Source organism: Centroberyx affinis, unplaced genomic scaffold, assembly GCF_046629955.1.
Source record: "Centroberyx affinis isolate AG114_WGS23_722 - 3 ecotype Tasmania unplaced genomic scaffold, CSIRO-AGI_Caff_v1 ptg002965l_1, whole genome shotgun sequence".
Taxonomy (NCBI): domain Eukaryota; kingdom Metazoa; phylum Chordata; class Actinopteri; order Beryciformes; family Berycidae; genus Centroberyx; species Centroberyx affinis.
Genome location: NW_027281077.1, coordinates 359,486 through 378,643, shown reverse-complemented (window position 1 = coordinate 378,643; position 19,158 = coordinate 359,486). Strand labels below are relative to the sequence as shown.

The window sequence follows — 19,158 nt, the reverse complement described above, 5'->3', positions numbered from 1 at the left end:
ATGAGCCTCGTGTTGTAGCTAGTTATCATCAGTCTGGCTTAAATTTAACATGACTAAACACAAATGGAGACTCGGTGTTTGGCTCGGTGAGACTGCATTTGTTACAAAGATGAAGAAAACATGCTGATTAGTTCCTTCCATGCAAGTAAATCTGTCTATAGTAGCTAGACATCTTCAGCCAAGTCACCGTTTATATAAGTGAACACTATGGAGCACATCTGGTAGTGATTATCTGCTCAATCAGGACAAAATAACCCACAGCGTTTTTTCTGAAGAGAGAAATGGAAAGACAGTCACTTCACCCATAGGTTACTTAACTGTGTGAACAAAAGTTCTGTTTTGATGCTTCTCAGTTACACAAGAGAGTTACGCATATTGCAGGGTTTTCAAATTCAAGCACTTTTCAGTAATTCAAGGATTCAGAACTGGCATGTTTTGGGGGCAAGGCATGATATCGGGGAAAATTAGACACCATAGAGTCTTTTTGCTTTTACTCAAGTCAAGAAATCATGGTGAAATCATTCATTTTTAAACTGCTGCTATATCAAAGCAAATATCCCTCATGGGGTTTTCCTAAGAATAAATCAACAACGTTCAAGGCCAGCCATTCATTAAAAACAAACAAACAAAAGAAACTTTTAAGGCCTTATTTTTCTCAAATTCACACACTTTCAAGAATTTTCAAGGCCCGTGGGAACCCTGAATTTGTGTTTATATTTAGCAGATAGATGTTTAGCAGAAGTTAGTCTTCTGTAAACATCAATACCTACATCACTGATATTACAAGCAAATAAAAAGTGCAAGGATCAAAACCACAGTGCCCTGACAATAGATGATCATGGTAAAGGTGAGGGGCTGGGAAAATAAATGAGGTAGAAAAGATTCAACTTTTTCTTTTCAAGATATGAAAATCAAACACCAAACTGCTGTGAAAATGAGTTTATTCGACAAAATACAGTAATGGTCTCTGACTCATTCTTTCCCGTGGGAATGTTTTGATGTATTGGTTATCACTTCCATCAGATGTTCACTTATCTCGATGGGGACCCGGTGGATTTAGCAACACTCGTTTATAAGACAGCCGAGAGGCGTGTTGATGCATGTGAGACTTGGAGGGCGAGGAGTCATGTGTGTCTAGACTGTGTTGACTTTTCAGCAGATGCGTACTATGAAACTCTGAATCATGGTTTATGGACTCACTAATATTGTGAATGACTAAGTAAAACCCTTCAGTGTTCAGAAATGTATCTCTGTTACAGCTGCTGTTATTACCTGTAAGTGAAAGACTGAACAGGAAGGTGGAAATAGCCGCATCCCTGCTGCCAAGGTAAGGGAATGGATGGATATTTTCAATGTACCCAATCATGTGATAACAGATTTTCGCACAATTTTTCTGAACGCAGCCCCGATTCCAATAGTAATTCCTTTCCAATGTTATTCTAGCACTGGTGTTCACTAAAACAAGGTACAGCGCATGTCGCCGATGATAAACATACAAAATACAATGTCTTTGACAAACATGTATCCAGTATGACTACTGAATGACTGTTGACAGACATAAACCTATTGCATACCTTTATGGGCAACACATCTGACCTAAATGTCAGTTCCCACAGTCACTAGACACAAACACACAATGACAATGCACAGCTATGCGTGTAGTAAGTTTAATTACAAATTGGTAAAAAATAAGACCACAAAAATATATCTTGTTTTCACATATATACATGTATATGTATTCCTAAGAACTATGTAGACATGACAAATCTCAAGTACAGACGGTGATGACTGCATTTTTAGTGGCTAACCTTGAGATCTTCGATACAAGGCCGGACTTCTCAATACTGTACAGGACAAACTTCACACAGACTCAAATCTACAGCTCCACAGAAGCTTATTACGTCAGAGGTGGTCTGGTTTAAATCTTGGCGATTTATCAATTCCTATTTGGAATCAATTCTTTTCCTGAACACCCATTAGGTAGATTTGGCTCAGACTGAGGTGTGTGGGGTGCGTTTCATCCATCGTGAACAACAGGTCAGTAGATCTGTCGACGGACGATCCCTCCCTCACACACACCGATGATGTTAACACTGTGTGTGAGAGCAGGACGAGTAGAGGTACAGTAAGATGAAACTGTCGATGAGAAGGATGGCATAGAAACACCTCTGGGTGTGCAGGCTTCGCCCCCTCTGGAAGCGAGTCAGTAACACAGCCAGGAGCAAGAAGAAGGTGGCTATGTTCAGGATGAGAAAGAGTCTTATGTAGGAGGCCGTGCTGGACTGACCCTCGCTCCCAGCGGTGGCCACCATGTGAACCTCCTTGAATTTGCGGCCCTTAACAAAGCCCCCCTTTCTGTTTTTTCGGCCGTCTGCATAATCCATAAAGGCCCGCGAGTCCCCCTCTCCCTCCTCTGGACTGTCCTCAAGTATACGCTTCGAAGTCCTCTGCCTCTCCTTCTTGTCACTCACCTCAATCTGTGCAAAAATGTCAGGCAGGCTCTCAGAGAGCTTCTCCCCAAGGTTCATCTTCTTCCCCCCTTTCCCCTTGCCCTGTTTCTTAGACATAGCAAACATTTTCTCAATGATCTCCTCCGTCTTCTTCTTGTCGGAGAACTGGAGGAGGCGCTCTGCAGTCTTGCGGAAGCTGGCAGTGTTGAGAACCCGTCCCAGGATGTGTCTCTCCATCTGCTGGAAGACGGGCTTGGCGTGCTGGAGGTTGTCCTCCACCACGTTGACATACTCCTCTACCTCCTCCGGCGAGCTGTCCACAGCAGCCGCCACCTTCTCGAATACGATCTTCTTGTGGTCCAACAGCACCATGGCAAACAGGGGCTTGCTGGTGACCTCTCCAGTCAGCAGGTAGATGGTGTAGGTGTGTTCCTTGGTGGCCAGGTAAATATCCACTCTCTGGTCGTCGCCACGCAGGCTGAAACTCTGCACATCCACCCCTGGTCCATAGAAAATGTAGGCCACCCTGGTGTGAGGGTACCTTAGTGGCATTGTCACATTCACATAGTTAGAGCCATTATATGGATACCCACGAGGGTAATTCCAGTACCCCACCACCCCTTTGTCACTGAAGCCTGTGTCGTCCATCCAGAACATCTTATACATGTTCTCACCACGCAACACAAACGCTCCATGCACACCGTCTACCTTTGTGTCCTGGAACGGCAGGTCCGTGTTGTGGAAGAAAGCGCTCATTGCCCTGGTCGGGCTGTCTGGATCCAGGTGTATGTGATCCACCAGGACCAGGAGCTGGGGATGAAGCAGGAGCAGGTTCCTCTGGAAGCTCCTGATCTTCAGGTCGGGGTTGTAAGCGGACTGTCCCTCCCCACGGATGAACACCATCCCCTGCCTCTCCATGGCGGCCTCTACCCTTCCCTGGGTATCAGCTGCCAGTCCCGCCTTGTACTTCAACCACTTGGAGTCACAGGCTTCTGTGACCTGGCCAGCCCATGGCTTAAAGCAGCTCCCTGAGACAGCCGGGCCAAACAACACCGCATTGTTCAAGAAAGTGTATTTGGGTCCATACAGTGCCTCGGTGATGAAGGGGACACCATTGGGCGCAAAGGTGAAAGTGTTCTGGTCAGGGTGCTCGTGCCCGGCGTTAAAGTTCCTCCACCCTTTGATCCAGTCTTTGTACTTGTTCCTGTGGACGATATCGAAAATGGCGCGTCCTCCCAACTTCCCCGACTTGAAGGAGAGGAAGGTGCGGTTGGTGCCTGCGGGTAAAGCACTGCCGTAGGTGACCACTCCCCAGTCCTCAAAGTGGTGGAGTTGGGATGTTCCAAAATCTGAGGGAGGCTTGGGGATCAGGCCCGGGTCAAACCTGCAGAACATGATAATAGGATAGAGATCAGAAATACAGTTAATCAGATCACAAATACATTGAAATAGAATTAAAACTTAAAGAAAAATCCACCCTGAGATACATTTACACTGCTATGTATCGTCAATTTTTAAATGCATTTCAGGAGTTATTTTGTGATGAAGTGTTGTAATTTACTTTTTTGGTGTACCCGCATTTCCTCAACCTGCCTTATCTCCATCTACTTGAGTTAGTGATTTCCTACATTTCCCAGAATGCCTTTTGAAACCCCCAGAGAGGACACATCGTCTACGTTTTCCCAGTTATCCATGGGAATAAAAAATATACATCACCAAACAACAAAATCCAAGGTGCATGACCAATAGCTGTTTTTAACAGTGTTAAAGTGTTTTGTGGATTTTTCCTTTCAATAATAACCTGCACTCAGTACAAAAAGACTGCAGATATTTCTGGCATGAGGCCACATTCAGCGACTCACCAGATGAACTCTGTGTGGAGTGTGCACCATCGCTGTCCTTTGCCAGCCTGTCCTGGCCCGTCTGTCACCCTGTTTTGATGAATCAGATCTGCCAGCCAGTTTCCGCTGCCGTTACGCATCACATAGCGGTCCAGGAAGACCAGCTGGCTCTCCGGACCGTAGAACCAGTTGTAGTTGGAATCAGCAATGGCCACAGTCCTCTGAAACCCTGGTAGGGGAGGGTCAGAGAGACATGTAGATTATTTTACAGTTCAAACACAGAGAGAGCACAACTTCAATAGTGGCCATTCATATGGATTTCATGCATAAGTACTTGACATTATTATCATAAATGTTGGGTAAATATGACTTGACAGCTGACATGTTGAGGTACTGATTGGGGTTTGAATAGTTTGGTTTATTTATAGTTTATTACTTTAAATAATGCTTGGATTCTGTGTAAAATCCTACACAAAAGTGAAATAAGTGAATCATGCCCCCAACATTAACTGTCTGAAAGCAGCAGCTCACAGCGCTCAGTCCCATCCTAAACACAAACTGTTGACATTCATTTTGTTAACTGTAAATATCTAAAATACAAACTTGCAGTTTGGTGGGGAGATGGGTGTTAAAAATGAGCTATAGTAAATATCTAACCACAGGAACTCAAAATAACAGTGATAACCAAAATCAGAACACGCGTACATGCTGCAACTCCACATGCTGCAACTCCACATGCTGCAACTCCACATGCTGCAACTCCACATGCTTGTGGTTTCTTGTTGTAAGGAGTGTCTCATTACACCACCGTAGCTGTGAGCATGACTAAACATTGAGCAAATAATTGCTCCAAGGCAATTATTTCAGGGTTTGAGATAATATTATTTTAGGTTAAACTAGGTTATTGGCAATGACCTAGTTGATATTATCAGTGTTACTAATATTCAGAACAGGCCCAGAGCTATTTTGTTAGTTGCAGTTGCATTTTTATTGCCATACACTTCCCGTCAACTGTACACACACATACACACACACACACACAGGCAGTGAGAGGAGAGCAACCATCCGGGCTGCAAAGGGGGCGGTTTAGGATAATCTGGCCTTGTCTTCCTGTCCAGGGGGAGAAAGCTGCCATTGTGGCTCCGGATCCGAGGCTCTCCTGGCCGATGTAATTAGAGGTGCTTTCTGAATGCAGCAGTGCCGCCCAGCCACAATACAGAAACTGTTGGCAGGGGGCTGTGAAATGTCCGAGCCTGACCTGAGGGGCCCCTCCTCCACCGCTGCCCTCCCCCTGACCTTCAGACAAGCCTTCCAGGACAGCCAGGAGAGGAAAGGCTCGGATCCCTGCTGGTCTCAGCGCAGCTTTGAAAGGCATCCAGGAAGGTAATAACTGCACGCATGCATACCCCACATCAGGTCACAGGAGAAGCTACTCTCCAGTGTGGTGCCCGAGGATATTTTCATGCCTAATCTAATACATCCATTGGGTAACTTTGGCATAGAACATGCTAGGGGCTAGCCAGATGTGTCAGCCATTCATAGCTAAGTAAACACTTGCGCACAGATTGTTGACTCAGTCTGTATTTGGCTGCCTAAATATATCCATTTCAATCAAAAATGTATCACTTTGTAACATATAAATTTCACAGCTTCTGGAAGGGAAATGAGAGTGTTTGGTCACGGCAGATGACACTTACCAGGCAGGATAGTCCTGTACAGGAAGGCGAAGTGTTTCAGGAGCCATGGGTGGTCGAAGTGGCCGATGGCGAAGTGGCGCTGCACCAGGAACATGTACTGGAACAGAGAGCGGGTGGTGTAAGTCCCGTAGGCCACTCCTTCATACAGCGAGCCGTCTGTCACGTCCTGCAGAAGGACCATGGACTTCTCCATGATGGCAAGGACCTGCTTGGTCCACAGGTAGGCCTCCTGAAGGTAACCTGGAACAGAGGAGGGTTGGTTTGGTTTCAGATGCTAAATGCAGTCCGAGATCCCCGGTCTCACCACAGTTTATTTTGAAGCTACAGCAGGCAACTTTGCACATTGGCAGCTCTTTGATACCCAGAAATCCTGTAATGTGACGGCAGTAAACTGCACACAGCACGCTCATGTTTACCAAACTGGCCGGTCTATGATCACTTTATACCAATGGGACGAGAAAGGCAAAAGATCTAATGTTCATGAGTCCACCTTTCTCTGGACAGAGCACTCGCTTGTTGCTGTTTAGGTGAGACACTGGATTTGGCTATAAGTTTTGATTTATCACTTTCTGTGGGCTGAGAAATGTCCTTACTCAACACCAGAATTGAGTTTGGGGAAATCTATGAGGTCTCAATTTGGGTAGATTTGACACACTTCTCTACTGCAGCCCTGTTTTGTGATTTAGGCTCATTACAAGGGTAGTTTTACATAAAAATCTTGCGTAATGCAGCTTTAGCTTTAACTTTAGCCAGGTAGTCCCCATTGACATGAAAATCCTGTTTTTCAAAAGAGACCTGGCCAAGAAAGCAGTCATGACAAACACAAAAGTTGCAGACAAATAACCTACAGCAACATGCCAAAGCAAAAATAGATTTTTTATCGCTTTGCATGAATAGGGAGGGCTAGCCGTAATCCTCTTTGCAAGCAGGGGCCTTGTAAGTGCTTAGCTTATTTAGAATATGCTCACACCAGGACTAAGAGTGAAAGAAACCTTGCATTACGACCCAACCTGCCTCAGCTGATCTATCTTTATGTGTATGTGTTATGTCACTCATGTTTATTCTTCATATAATTAATGAAAAACAGCATAACAGCACACAACGTGTTCTTGGTCCGTTACCTAAAGAAACCTTTAGCAACTCTTTCCACACACAACATTTAGTTGCGGGTATGGAAAATATGACACTGTAGCGCACTAACACCATGTATGCTCCCTCTCTCCCTCTCTCTCTCTCTCTCTCTCTCGCTCTCTCACTGGATCACACACATAGAGTTTACTATGAGAACAAGTGACCACATAAACACTCCAGCCACAGTTCATTGAGGAATCCCGGGGCCATCGGTGGTGGCTGCCTGGCACCCGCCCAGTCGGCTGGGTCCGCCTATCGGAGCTGTCCACGCCGCTGTTTGGTTTGGGCTTGGGGACCGGTGGCCTACACAGAGCAGGTATTTACCATCAAACAGGAACTCCTGGCACACAAAGACCACATTTACCCAAACTGCGCTTCACCGGCGCTCGCGCTCCACTTCCACACGTCTGAGCAGCGCACTGTTCAGTCACTTTCCTCACAAGTAATGCTACTATACGAGCAATTAAACAAATGAAGTTAGATCCTTGCTACAGCTATACCAATTTATTGGACAAATGCAGCAGGAGTTTGTTTGGAATCAATAGAAGAAGATCTGGGTAGTTAGCATGAGCAGTGATGAGCCACCATGGCTGAACAGACAAAGAAAAGAGCGCCAACCTACAGAAACTCAAACAGAAACTCCAGTGCAAAAACACCACAGCAATGAGCACTTAGCACCAAGGATGTCCCAAATCCCCCCAAAAAACAAGGATCTCAAAGATTACCACTTTAGCCCACATTAAAAGGAGAGCACATACCAGACAACCTACATCACAAACATGTACAGCACAATAACACTACAGTCTCAGGTCTAATTTCCTCTGTTCTAATAATGTGGCTAGTTTGCCTAATGACTAGCAGAGGGGATAATGCTGCTGTCGTGCTGAGGGCTTAGGCCGGCTGTCTCCCATGCTGTTAGCCCGGGTGCTGAGTCTGGAGACCCAGAGCCCCATCAGCACACATTAGTCTCCCACACTTTGAGTGCTGCGAACTGAGCCTGCCAGTTAACTCTTCAGAGCACCGTGAGCCTGCAGTCCAGAGGAATGTGAAAGGTCAAGGCACTGTTTGACTCGCCTTCTGCCCCATCGGTTTGTTCGCAGATCAAAATATAACACCACTGTTGAATCGCAATGATCATGTAAATAAATTACTAAACCGTCCCTAATTATTTCTAGTAATTTTCATATATTACTCAACAATATTTAATGAATGTTTAATCTCCATAAGTATTATCAAATGCTGGCCACTATCTCCAAAAACATTTGTTGAGTGGATGGGGTTAAAATGGATACCAACATTTTCCAAGCTACTTTCTTAGTTGTTACAATGGTCATTTTGATATGATGTGGATTACTAAATTCCAATGGACCAGAAATGACACTATTAGGAAAGTTCTTAGTTATCACAATAAATCTTAAAATTATATTGCTTATATTCTATTGTCCTTTTCCTCCCTGCTGAATGCTAATTACTTTTGCTGCTGCAGCAACCCAATTTCCCCATGTTAAAAACTCTGTCTTTATGGTAATTACAGTGTGATTAGACTGTAACCACACCGTATATCTGCGGGACAGTTGATAGAGTTATTGATCAATACCAGTGACGCAACGATTACTTCACCAAGTGCTGCAATTTCTGGCTTGCAGAAGTCACTTTCTGGCCTGTATTCTCTGTTTTGGAACAAAGTTTCTCTTATTTCTCAAATATGCTTTTTTGGCCTTTTTTGCCTTTAGATAGTTCATAGAGCCAGGAAAGACTGGAGAGAGAGAGACAGAGAGAGGGGGGGGGTTCTATTATTTCATACAGTAAGTCGGCAGAGATGACGTGCAACAAAGGTCCCTGGCCAGATTTGGACCCAGGACGTTGTGGTTTCTGTCATTTACAGGCCACCATACACTGTGTCAAAGACCTGTTGATATTGTTGCACCAAAATCCTTGGTCACCAAAAGAGGTAGATAAAAGTCATAAGTTACTTAATGCCCCTTTAAATTAGAAGCAATAATATAAAGACTACTAATACTGTGAGAAATAGGGAGCTGGGGCAATGGTCTTCTCTCTATTTACAATATTTATTTTGTTGCGGTGAAACCAAATCCAACAATCTGACCAATATATCAGGTCAGGTGAGGCAAGTCTCACCACAGTAAGAGCACAAGCTGTGTCAAATTTGTATTTTTTTTTTTTTTACTGTCCGACTGCACTGTAATTGTGGAATAAGTGAGCCTTCCATTATCATAAATTGACTTTACAAGTGTCTTAATAGCATCTCCAGTGATTCCAACCTAATCTGCCTCTTGTGTAGTAAACGCCCAAGCTGTTTTCAGGACAAATACACAAGTCAACAGTATGATTCTACATTCAGTAGAATCCATACGAGTACGAAACAACAATACACTGCATGCATCGGTTTGGCAGACATTGCTACAGTGTTGGTGGCAGGCGGGGAGGACGCGACAGATAGGAGAGTCGGGGTTAACTACAGATGAACTCCGGGTAAACTGCACACAATTCTGTCCAATTAAGCGTTGAGCTTCCAGGCACCAACATGCAGACACCTGCATCTGGAATGCACTTATCCTCTAAGTTGCTTGCTGTCCTCTTATCCAGCGATCTAACTCACTATCTCCGTACAGCGCTTCCCCTATGGACCAACACTTCTTGATGGTTTGTGACTTTAAGAGCATGAGAGTGTTATTTTAAAGCACAAAAAAATCTGCCAAAACCTCCTCTGAGAAAACACAACACTACTAACTAATATGAGAGGGTTAGGGTTAGGGTTATGGTGCTGAGTCTTAAATGTCAGCAATGTAAATCCTGCGGAAGATAACTGCTGAAGAAGAGATAGTTCTGAAATGGAGCCAGAGTTTGTTCTTCATTTCTGGCAGCGCATTGCTGGCAAATGTCCATCTATTCACAGCCATCTTGACAGAATAATATTTGCATGTAATGTCATACTTTTGCACAGGAAATGAATGATAAATATAGGAAAATGGAATGCAGTCCGGCCTCTGCACAATGTTAGGAGACATGCCTGAGTAAGGCTGCTAACTGGACCAGCAGGAATGAGCTTTTTTTGATCATTGCACATAAATCATGTTAGAAATCTATTAAGAAGCGATTTTTGTCACCCTAATTAAGTGCTAAGTATAAAACGATCACTCCTGCATGATGTCTGCTGTAAAAAGCACACTTTTAACAAATATAATCTGTGAAAAAAAACACAAGCGGTGGCCAAGCAAAACTCCTTCTCCCAGGTAACAGACGTGTTAATAAGCCAAGCTGGAGAAAAAAACTCTTTTCCTTGGCTTGAAACAAACAAGTTGAAGTGAACCAAAAGAGAGGGTGTGCTGTAACTCCTGAGTCTGCACAGCCCCTCCTCTTCGCACCCCTGGTTACCCTCTACAAAAAAAGCCTCAAACTAAAACCACCGTGACCACAGTGATCTCTGTAAGCCAGCTGTCATTTAGTTCACATCAGGACTGGATCTTTTGTACCAGGAATCAAATCCCTGTAAGCAAACCAAGCTGCACTGTAGGCCTGCTGGGAACAATAGGCATTCACCTTCCAGTGGCCTTTCTCCACAACACAAAATATTTAGTCCAGGATATTGAGGCTGAACAGAAAGAATCAGAGTGAATACGCAGGAAATAATCATTGTTGCCTACAGTATGGCAGTCAAATACCTAAACTTCAGAATGCTACAGAATCATGTGGAGCTTCTCGGCTGGAAAAACAATTACAAAGGATGCAGTGCAGCTATGGTATCTAACCTCAGGCTGGCTGAACTGAAATTCCAGTCAATAAAGTTTCGCATAAACGAATAAAGCCTGCTAAGTCTCACCATGGGAACAAAAAAATTACTTTTGTGAATTATCCATTCACTCAAAACAAACTAATAAGTAACAACTAATACTTCTACAGTATGAAGCAAGTTATAGCTGCCAGTAAGCTAATAATACACAGGGTTTAAGAGCTGATTTTGTGGAATAATTAAACTTAAACCCACGTATTTTAACAAAAAATGGCATTTTATATTTATATTTAAATTACGTGACTCTCATCATCAAAGGGGCACTACTCTCAAAACTCTCAAACTAGACCAACAGTAAATATTGTCCTAACCCTAACCTGGAAATCAGTCTCACAATTCTAAGCAGGATTTGACCAACATGGGTTTTTCAAGGCCAATAATGATAAATATGTTTGGATTGAAGCTGCCCATAGCCAGTGTTTTGAGCTTATATTCAGTATCTTTAAATGTGATAATTTTCATGCCAAAAACCTTCAGAAAAATCACAAGTATTCAGTGTTTCCCTCCAGAATTTTATTCTTGGCAGAGTGGGAAAAGCCTGTGAAACAGCTTTTGGACCATGTGACGCTAAAACTCTCCAGTGAAAACCCTACGAATGAAATTCTTTTAGATGTGTTGCAGCTCCTTAATGCAGAGTGAGGCAGATTTCTTTCCTGGCTTTATTCCTAACTCTTAAACTGGTTGTATAAAATACTCCTACACCACACTGGAATCATTTCTCTGATTGGGTGAGGTCAGAGAGAAACCTCCATCATATCAGAGGTGGATGACAAACGGGCAGATATCAGATTTTTAGGCTAATATCGTCAACCAATTTATCGGTCTAACCCTAGATGTAAGACCTCAGTGAAACCATGGCCATAGTATTGATCTATTAATGTATTGCTGTTTACATAAACTCAGGAGACATAGATTATAACCACATGCATCAGTGATAATCACCTTGGGTCATGTACACCAGGCTGCCTGTCAGCAGAGCCACACAGTTGGTGGGCTGGTGGTTGTGCAGGTACTGGAAGCCCCAGCCGCGCACGTAGGACTTCTCGTACATCAGCCGCGAGGCGTTGCCGATCGCCTGGAGGAAGCGCTCCTGCTGCCCCTTGCTCAAGTACTCGTACAGGAAGTCGTAAGCGGTGGCGAACCCGACCAGAGAGTGCGCCAAAGGAACTTCATCCCAGGGGGCGTCTTTGACCAACCTGCAAAACAGACAGCAACAAACGGCTGAAGGCAAGACGAGCAGACAAATGAGTTTAGGGAATTTGGTAAATAGTGAGATTTTAATAACTGAGAGGAAAATATGCTTTGAACAACGTGGCAAAATACAGCTGTGAAAAGTTTCACCCTTTAAATGAAATCCAGGAAAATGTCATGAACAGCAAGTCTTTTCCTTTGCCAAGCCTCTTAATTAGCCTTAAAATGTCTATTCACTTTGAAAGCAAAAACAAAGCTGCTAAGTAGCATTTTACACAGCAATTACATCTACGTCTACACTACCGTGTAAAGAGCCAAATAAAAGTGTAGCATGTGCAAATTCCCTCCTCTTTAACAGTAGCTAGCATCTGAGAATGCTGACTTCCGTGCATTTTTAAGAGCGCAAATCTTTATTGTTGTAAAACAGTTAAAGGTGTTCTTTAATTATTCCACACACTCTAATTACAGAAAAAATGGACCTCAGATGTGGTGATGAATCCAAACTCGTGTTATAAACTGCTGTGATCTCACTCAGTAGATCATGCTGTGATATACACACAAATCTACTGAAATCAATAAGCTACACTTCCACATAGACCTTAACATCCCCTCCAACTAACAGCTGCCCTTGAAAACTCTTAAAACACTTAATTACACACATGATATATCAAAGACACACTGCTATCCCTTGGGGCAGGTTCTTCCATTTGATGTTGCTAATGCATCATTTCCATGTGTCAAGAGGCTGCTGAGCTTCATTTGAAATTAATTCCTTTTAAACATGGTTATGAAACAACCAAAGGGATGAAAGGGAATCCATATCTTGCAATGTGTCTATTAAAAAAAGGTAAACTGTACACATTTTTGGTTCAATCTAGTTAAGTGCTGCAAAAGGAAGACGGTAACAGGAATAATTCCATGTCACTGCTGCACTGTTTATTGAATTATGCCAAAGCACACAGAGTCTCACTTCTGTATGTTTACACACGGACTGTGTAAAAAACCAGGGACCAGTATGCCACAAGCTGGAGTTTCCCCGTCAGAATATGGTTCGCTTCCACGAGTTGTCGGAGACATAATTGAAGGTCATGGATACCACAGCTGACTGGTTCCTGGAGCCACTGTGTGTGAGGTTCGGCGACCATAATAAAAGTGCGGCCAAAGAGAAAACTCGCAGCGTGTTCTTGAGATGTGAAAACACATGCTTGGTGGCTTGTCGTTTCTCAGCTGCGGCACGGGCACCGATATTGTGAAAAAACGTCCTGCGAATTGCGCTAATACCGCACCGTCTAAAAACCCTAGAAAAGGAGCCTGTGGAAAATCCCCTTTCCCCTGTTCAATGGCTGAAGGGAGCACAGCAGCCGTGGAGCAAAACGAAAAGGATTAACCTGCTGGACTCCCCTCCCTCTCCACATGGGGGAAGGGGTGTTGGGTGTACCTGCAAGAGAGGGGATTGTCTCACCGTTCTGCCAAAAACAGCAATAATTTGGTACCTGGAGATTCAGTTCATCAAAGATTAACACAATCTCCTGTCCACGTGTGGTTATTATGTTCAGTCCAAGATTAGGACACAGACAATTCTGTCTTATGACTTGCCAACTGAGAATTGAGAAAACTAGGACCAACTGTGAGCGGTGCAAGAGGCTTGACTGCATCTGTGTAGTGGGTCTGGGCAGCTACAAACTGCTCTGGCACTGCCTGTCCTGAAGTTACATAATTTTAAGAGGTTATTATAGCATGCTGGCAAGTGATAATTAGGTTGGATTAATTGAAAATAAACAGAAAAAACATAATAAAATGACTGTTATGGTTAGCATCGACCCCAGCATTTTTGAATAAAAGAAGAGAACTGAGAAGCCTTCATTGGCTGTAATCAACTTGTCATCCATGTTGCACTTGCCAGGTGTTTTGTTCATAGATCGAAATCACATCGGTAGAGAAAGAATCGAGCACGCTGTTGACGGCTGATAACTGTGAAAAGTTCTTGCCGTGGCCAACTTTTCCCGGCCGACAAGCCTGTTGATCACACAGGAAATGAATAGGAATCAACAGGAAATGAATGGACTTCTGGTGACTGGTGTTGATGGTGTTGCTCGCAGTGTGAACGCATTGTAAAGCTGTTAGGTTTTATTTTGCTACTGGTGCCTACAGAATCCTGCTTTTTCTAATCTAAAATCTGGCATTCTTTGTTGGACAATTTCTAAACACTTCATTGGTGGTCAGCATAGAAAGCTATAGGTTAAAAAAAATCTGTAGAATTGGAGCGTTTGTTTTGAGCAGCACTGCATTTATTCTCGCATTGCAATTAAGCAGTAGTGTTTGAGGATACCACAAATCCAGTCAAACAGTACTCTATTCCCTTCTCTTTACACCCTATTCCGTTTGAAATTTGGAAAGGAAATCTATATTTCTTGTTGTGAAATCATAAATGAATGAGATGTGACCTTTATCCTTGAGCTAAACTGAGAGAAAAGCCTCAAAGCACAGAGCGCCACAACCACAAAATTAGCAGCAACAATTCATTGTTTTGCTCCTTGTGTCAGCGACCTCCTCTCACACTCACACTCAGCTTGAGAAACAGAGTGCAGTTTTAGACTGTGATCGAGGAAGTCGAGACGGCTGGTACGAATGTGAATCTGTACACACATTTAAAATGCAATATAATGATAGGTGCACCAGGTGTGTTGTTTCTAGTGGCATACTATAAAATTATTTAGCATATATCCTACATGTAAATACCAAGAAATGCTTAAATTCAAATAGACTGTTTCTAGTGATTTTTGGTTAATGTAAAATAAATTTGATGTCCACCCATTTAATAGCCAAGTGCAATATACATCTAGTATTTTCAGTTTTATGGTACCTAGCTAAATGTTAAATAACCTGCCAGATTATATTTATATTATGAACGCATATTGTTTATGCTTAATGGGTTGAGAATAGCTGATGAAATTAGGGCAATGGATAATCAGAACGCTATGGAGTTGGCACGCTGTGTGTGTAGCAGGTAGAGCGTCACAGCAATGCATCGCTGATGGCAACGGGACACGCAAAGCTTCTCTGTTACATAACTTAAACACTGGGCCCTGCTGCGAGACTAGGAGGCAGGATAGTGTGGGACTGAACTGAGACGAGCTGTGGGAGTCGTCTGGGATCCCTCCCCGCTCAGCTGAGCTGCAGTCTCAACCCAACGCGCTCCATCACGCTGCAGCGGGCCGTTCAGCTCACATCTGAACATTTCATTTCCTTTGAACGGGGGCATGTTCAGCAATGAATTCAAACAGCTGCTAAACATATTTCCTGGACCACAGACTTATCGGACCACAATGCATCTGCACCCCAGCTCTGCCCACGGAGAAAAATGAGAATACACTGGAGGGAGGGATTGACTATAATCCTCTGAGGGGGAGGAATTAGTATTAATATCCAGTGGATACACATGGAGGATCACAGATATCAGGCACCATCTCTCTAAACAGTTTTCTGTTATTCCCTGTAATGAGAAAAACAGAAACAAAAAGAAAGGAAATCCTAAGAGGGGGCTGGTTCAGTTTTCTAAAGTAGAGTGTGAGCAGTAAAACTGATTCTTTTCTCATGGATTTTCAGTCAACAGAATCTTCTATGAAACCTATATGCAACAGGGGACGGATGTATAAATAATGAGAGGAACAAAGACAGAAAATCTACCAACTAGGCTGAGCCGCCATCCTCTCCATGTAGTCTCTGGCCAGGTCCAGCGCCCCGGCCCTGTGGGGGTACAGCAGGCAGAACATGGACAGCACGCCCAGGTTGTTTCCGTACACCTCGTTCCAGCGGGCGCTGAACTCGGCGGGGCTCCAGGGGGGCAGGTACTCCTCGGGGTGCTCCAGCATGGTCTCCCCGGCCTCGCGGATCCGCCGGGCCATGTCCCGGTGAGTCCCGGTGGCGGCGGCCTGCAGCTCCTCCACATCCCCCTGGCTGAAGTACAGCATGGGATGGCCATCGTAGTTCCCTCCCATGAAGGGGATTCCTCCACTGGGGTCCGCTTCGCCCGCCGCCGGGGCCAGCAGGGGCCACAGCAGACTTATGAAGAAGACTGTGGGGGCCCCGCGGGTGTAGGTTCTCATCGTCACATCAGAGAGGGGTCCGTGGCATCGCCGAAGGAGCTCAGCTGAAAAGGAGAGCGGGGGGAAGAAAAGACTTTGAGAAAGCCTGCCCATATTCTGCGCAGCGTTTTCTTACAAAGGCCCCGCATTCCTCGAATAATTAGATACAGCTGTATTCCTGATCATTCTGGCTTTCCCTACTGTTCTAGGCAGATATTGAGCAGCACAACTAGGAACTATTACCAATCTCAAAACTGCCCCCACACGCAGGGAGGCCTTTGTTGTCTAAATATACATACAAGCTATTGCCAGGCTGATTTATACAGATTTAACTCAGCAGGAAAGGTCGGCAGGTAAATTCTTCTTTATAGTTCACATTTCTTCTAAAATCCCTAGTCACCAAGTAATGTGCATTTAAAATATTATACCCTTTCGCCCTTAAATCCTCACTTACTGTATATTCTTATGTATGCACTTATCCACTTAGCGGTCTAATCTGGAGGTTGTATCACAACTCTGGCCACTGTGTTTCCGACTATTCAATGTACATGCTTTTTTTCCCAAATTGGTAGTGTCAGACAAGTCTAGCCATGCACACCCAGATGTCCAGACAAGCAGGCCTCAGCGCCCTGGAGGTCATAAATGGCCCGTTACTGAAGTAACATTACTCTGGTCTACTGGGCTGTTAGACACAAGCTTTAAACCAAAGTGCTGCGCTTTACAGAAAGACAGAGTTGGCCATCATCTCCCCTCTGAACATGAGAGTAAATTCCATGACCTTAGTGGAGCTCTTGGCAATGGCCTGGTGGAAAACCATTTGGTAGTGATTTAAAAGACGTCTAGACTGCAGGCCATTCTTATGGCGTGAGCTGTCCTGAGTGTACATGTATTTTGTTGCCCTTTTTCCACGTTAAATAAACAAACACGAGCTCAATGTGCTGTGTCCTCCCATTAGAAAACATAAAAACATTTCTCCTGATGGGCCAGGTTAATCCTGACATTTGACCTTATGAGGCGTCACATTCCTCTGCGGTGCACATGAGGACGGTGGAGCATGTGGCCAAGAAGAGGTCAAGACAACCAAGGGCTAATTCATCACAGCGAAGCTGTGACTGTCAGTAGCCTCAGACCCATTTTTATAGAGGAAGTCTATAACCAGAAGTAGAGTGCTCCATAACTAATTTGCTTTATTTCCCTAAATTTCCCCTTAGAGATTTATATTGTGTCTGTGGCACTCAATGGTGACTTTATAGTGACCTTAAGGATATTTTTTATCTCCTATATGGTATCATTGTAATATTCCTAAAGGGCCTTGTAGTTTTGCTGTGATATGTGTAGGCCTATAGCATTACTTTTCGTTAGGGTTGTGGGAGCATGAACAAGTCAGCCATCTGCGATTTTGATCTCATTGTAGAAATAGTAAAAAGCCAGAAACAATGTAAACATAAATCGCCACTTCTACCCTCCCTGGAGCCCCAGATTAACAGCAGTTATTACCTACCGAGGGCCTACCTAGTTCATAAAGCAAAGTGCTATTGAATTAAATATATGACTGCTATTCAACACTGATCCATGGTTGTAAGAAGAAGGTAATGGATAACTAAAATAGCAGGGGGTGTCAAATGTTATGGTTATACCCACAAAAGTCATTCCTGGCTCCAGTGCACCTACTGCTGCTGATGCCTTACTCATCTGCTCCAGGCGCAGTATCTTGGATATCTGACTAGATTTACAATTTCAAAGTTTATTCTAACATTCCTTCATCAGGCCATGTAGGCTGATGAAAAACTACACATCACAGAATATGGTTGTGAAAGTTTTACAATCCCCCCCAATTAGTAAAGCTGCTTTTACAGCACTATCAATGATCGATGGTATCGATAACCCAAAATCATGCGCACAAAAGTAGCCTTGTTCCAGTCGAGCACGAAAGACTTGGAGCAATGAAGGCAAAAGCGGTTTACTTTACCTGTCAGAAGCGGTAATCACGAAAGCGTATTCCAGTCGTCTCGCGAGTCATTTCTTGCCTGCAAACAACAGTAATTTTCGGAATATTAATCGATGGCTGTAAAGTTGTTTTAGGAGCGAAGCAAAGTTACACTGCGCAGAGAAAGGATCTGTGAGTGAGGAGGGAGCGTCATGCTGGAGAATGAGGAGGGGCAGCAGGGGAAAGAAAGTGGCTTAAAGGAGAACTAATGAATTAAGTGTCTGCCCTCCTCCCACAAACCTCCAGGTACAGGCTGCAAAACACAATGCGGAGCAGGGATGATCTGCTCGAGTGCGATCTCGGTACGGAGACCACTTTTTTTGGTGTTGTCTGCTGCCTAATTTGACTTGGACTGGTATTGGTCCAGGGGCCAGTTACATAAAGCTAGTTCAAGACTAGTCTAAGCCTTAGACTGGTCTTAGATTCTCAGGTTGGACTAGGCTAATTAAGACTGTCTGTTAGGCTACTTAACGTTAAATATTACGACGGGCCAGTTGCATAAAGATAGACCTGGTCTTAGATTTAAATGTGACTTAAAGTCAAACCTGCTATAGACATTTATATTTACCTGTTCCTACTACTTCTGGGTTGTTGTAGATCTCTAATGGGTTGTTTCTAAGACTCGCTCTCTTCTTCAGACTCTTTCCAAAAACCAAAGATTTGGCATCTTCACTCTGACAGTTAGGCCCACTCGTTGCCATAACAACAAAATTCTTAACTCAAGATTAGCCGGGGGCAAGGTGGCTAACATTCCTATCTCAAAATAAGTCAGTTGTAATATTTAAGTAACAGACAGTCTTAATTAGACTATTCCAACCTGATAATCCAAGACCGGTCTAGGCTTAGACTTGTCTTAAACTAGCTTTATGCAACTGGCCCCTTCAGTTAAGAACTTTGTTGTTATGGCAACGAGTCGGCCTAACTGTGAGTAGGAAGTTTAAATACTGAAGCTGTTTAATAAAAGA

The 19,158-nt window shown here is 43.8% G+C and overlaps 1 protein-coding gene across 1 annotated transcript; it reads right to left on the bottom strand.

Annotated features, from left to right (window-relative positions):
- Positions 1 to 990: 990 nt before the first annotated feature.
- LOC139658793 (dermatan-sulfate epimerase-like) lies at positions 991 to 18,328 on the bottom strand. The gene is made up of 6 exons (XM_071536962.1): positions 18,176 to 18,328; positions 15,809 to 16,271; positions 11,873 to 12,126; positions 5,989 to 6,228; positions 4,313 to 4,520; positions 991 to 3,834 (listed from the first exon to the last, which is right to left on the bottom strand). Exons 2-6 carry the CDS (start codon positions 16,225 to 16,227, stop codon positions 2,088 to 2,090), a joined length of 2,868 nt encoding a protein of 955 aa, XP_071393063.1. The 5' UTR covers positions 16,228 to 16,271; positions 18,176 to 18,328; the 3' UTR covers positions 991 to 2,087.
- Between the last annotated feature and the right edge of the window lie 830 nt (positions 18,329 to 19,158).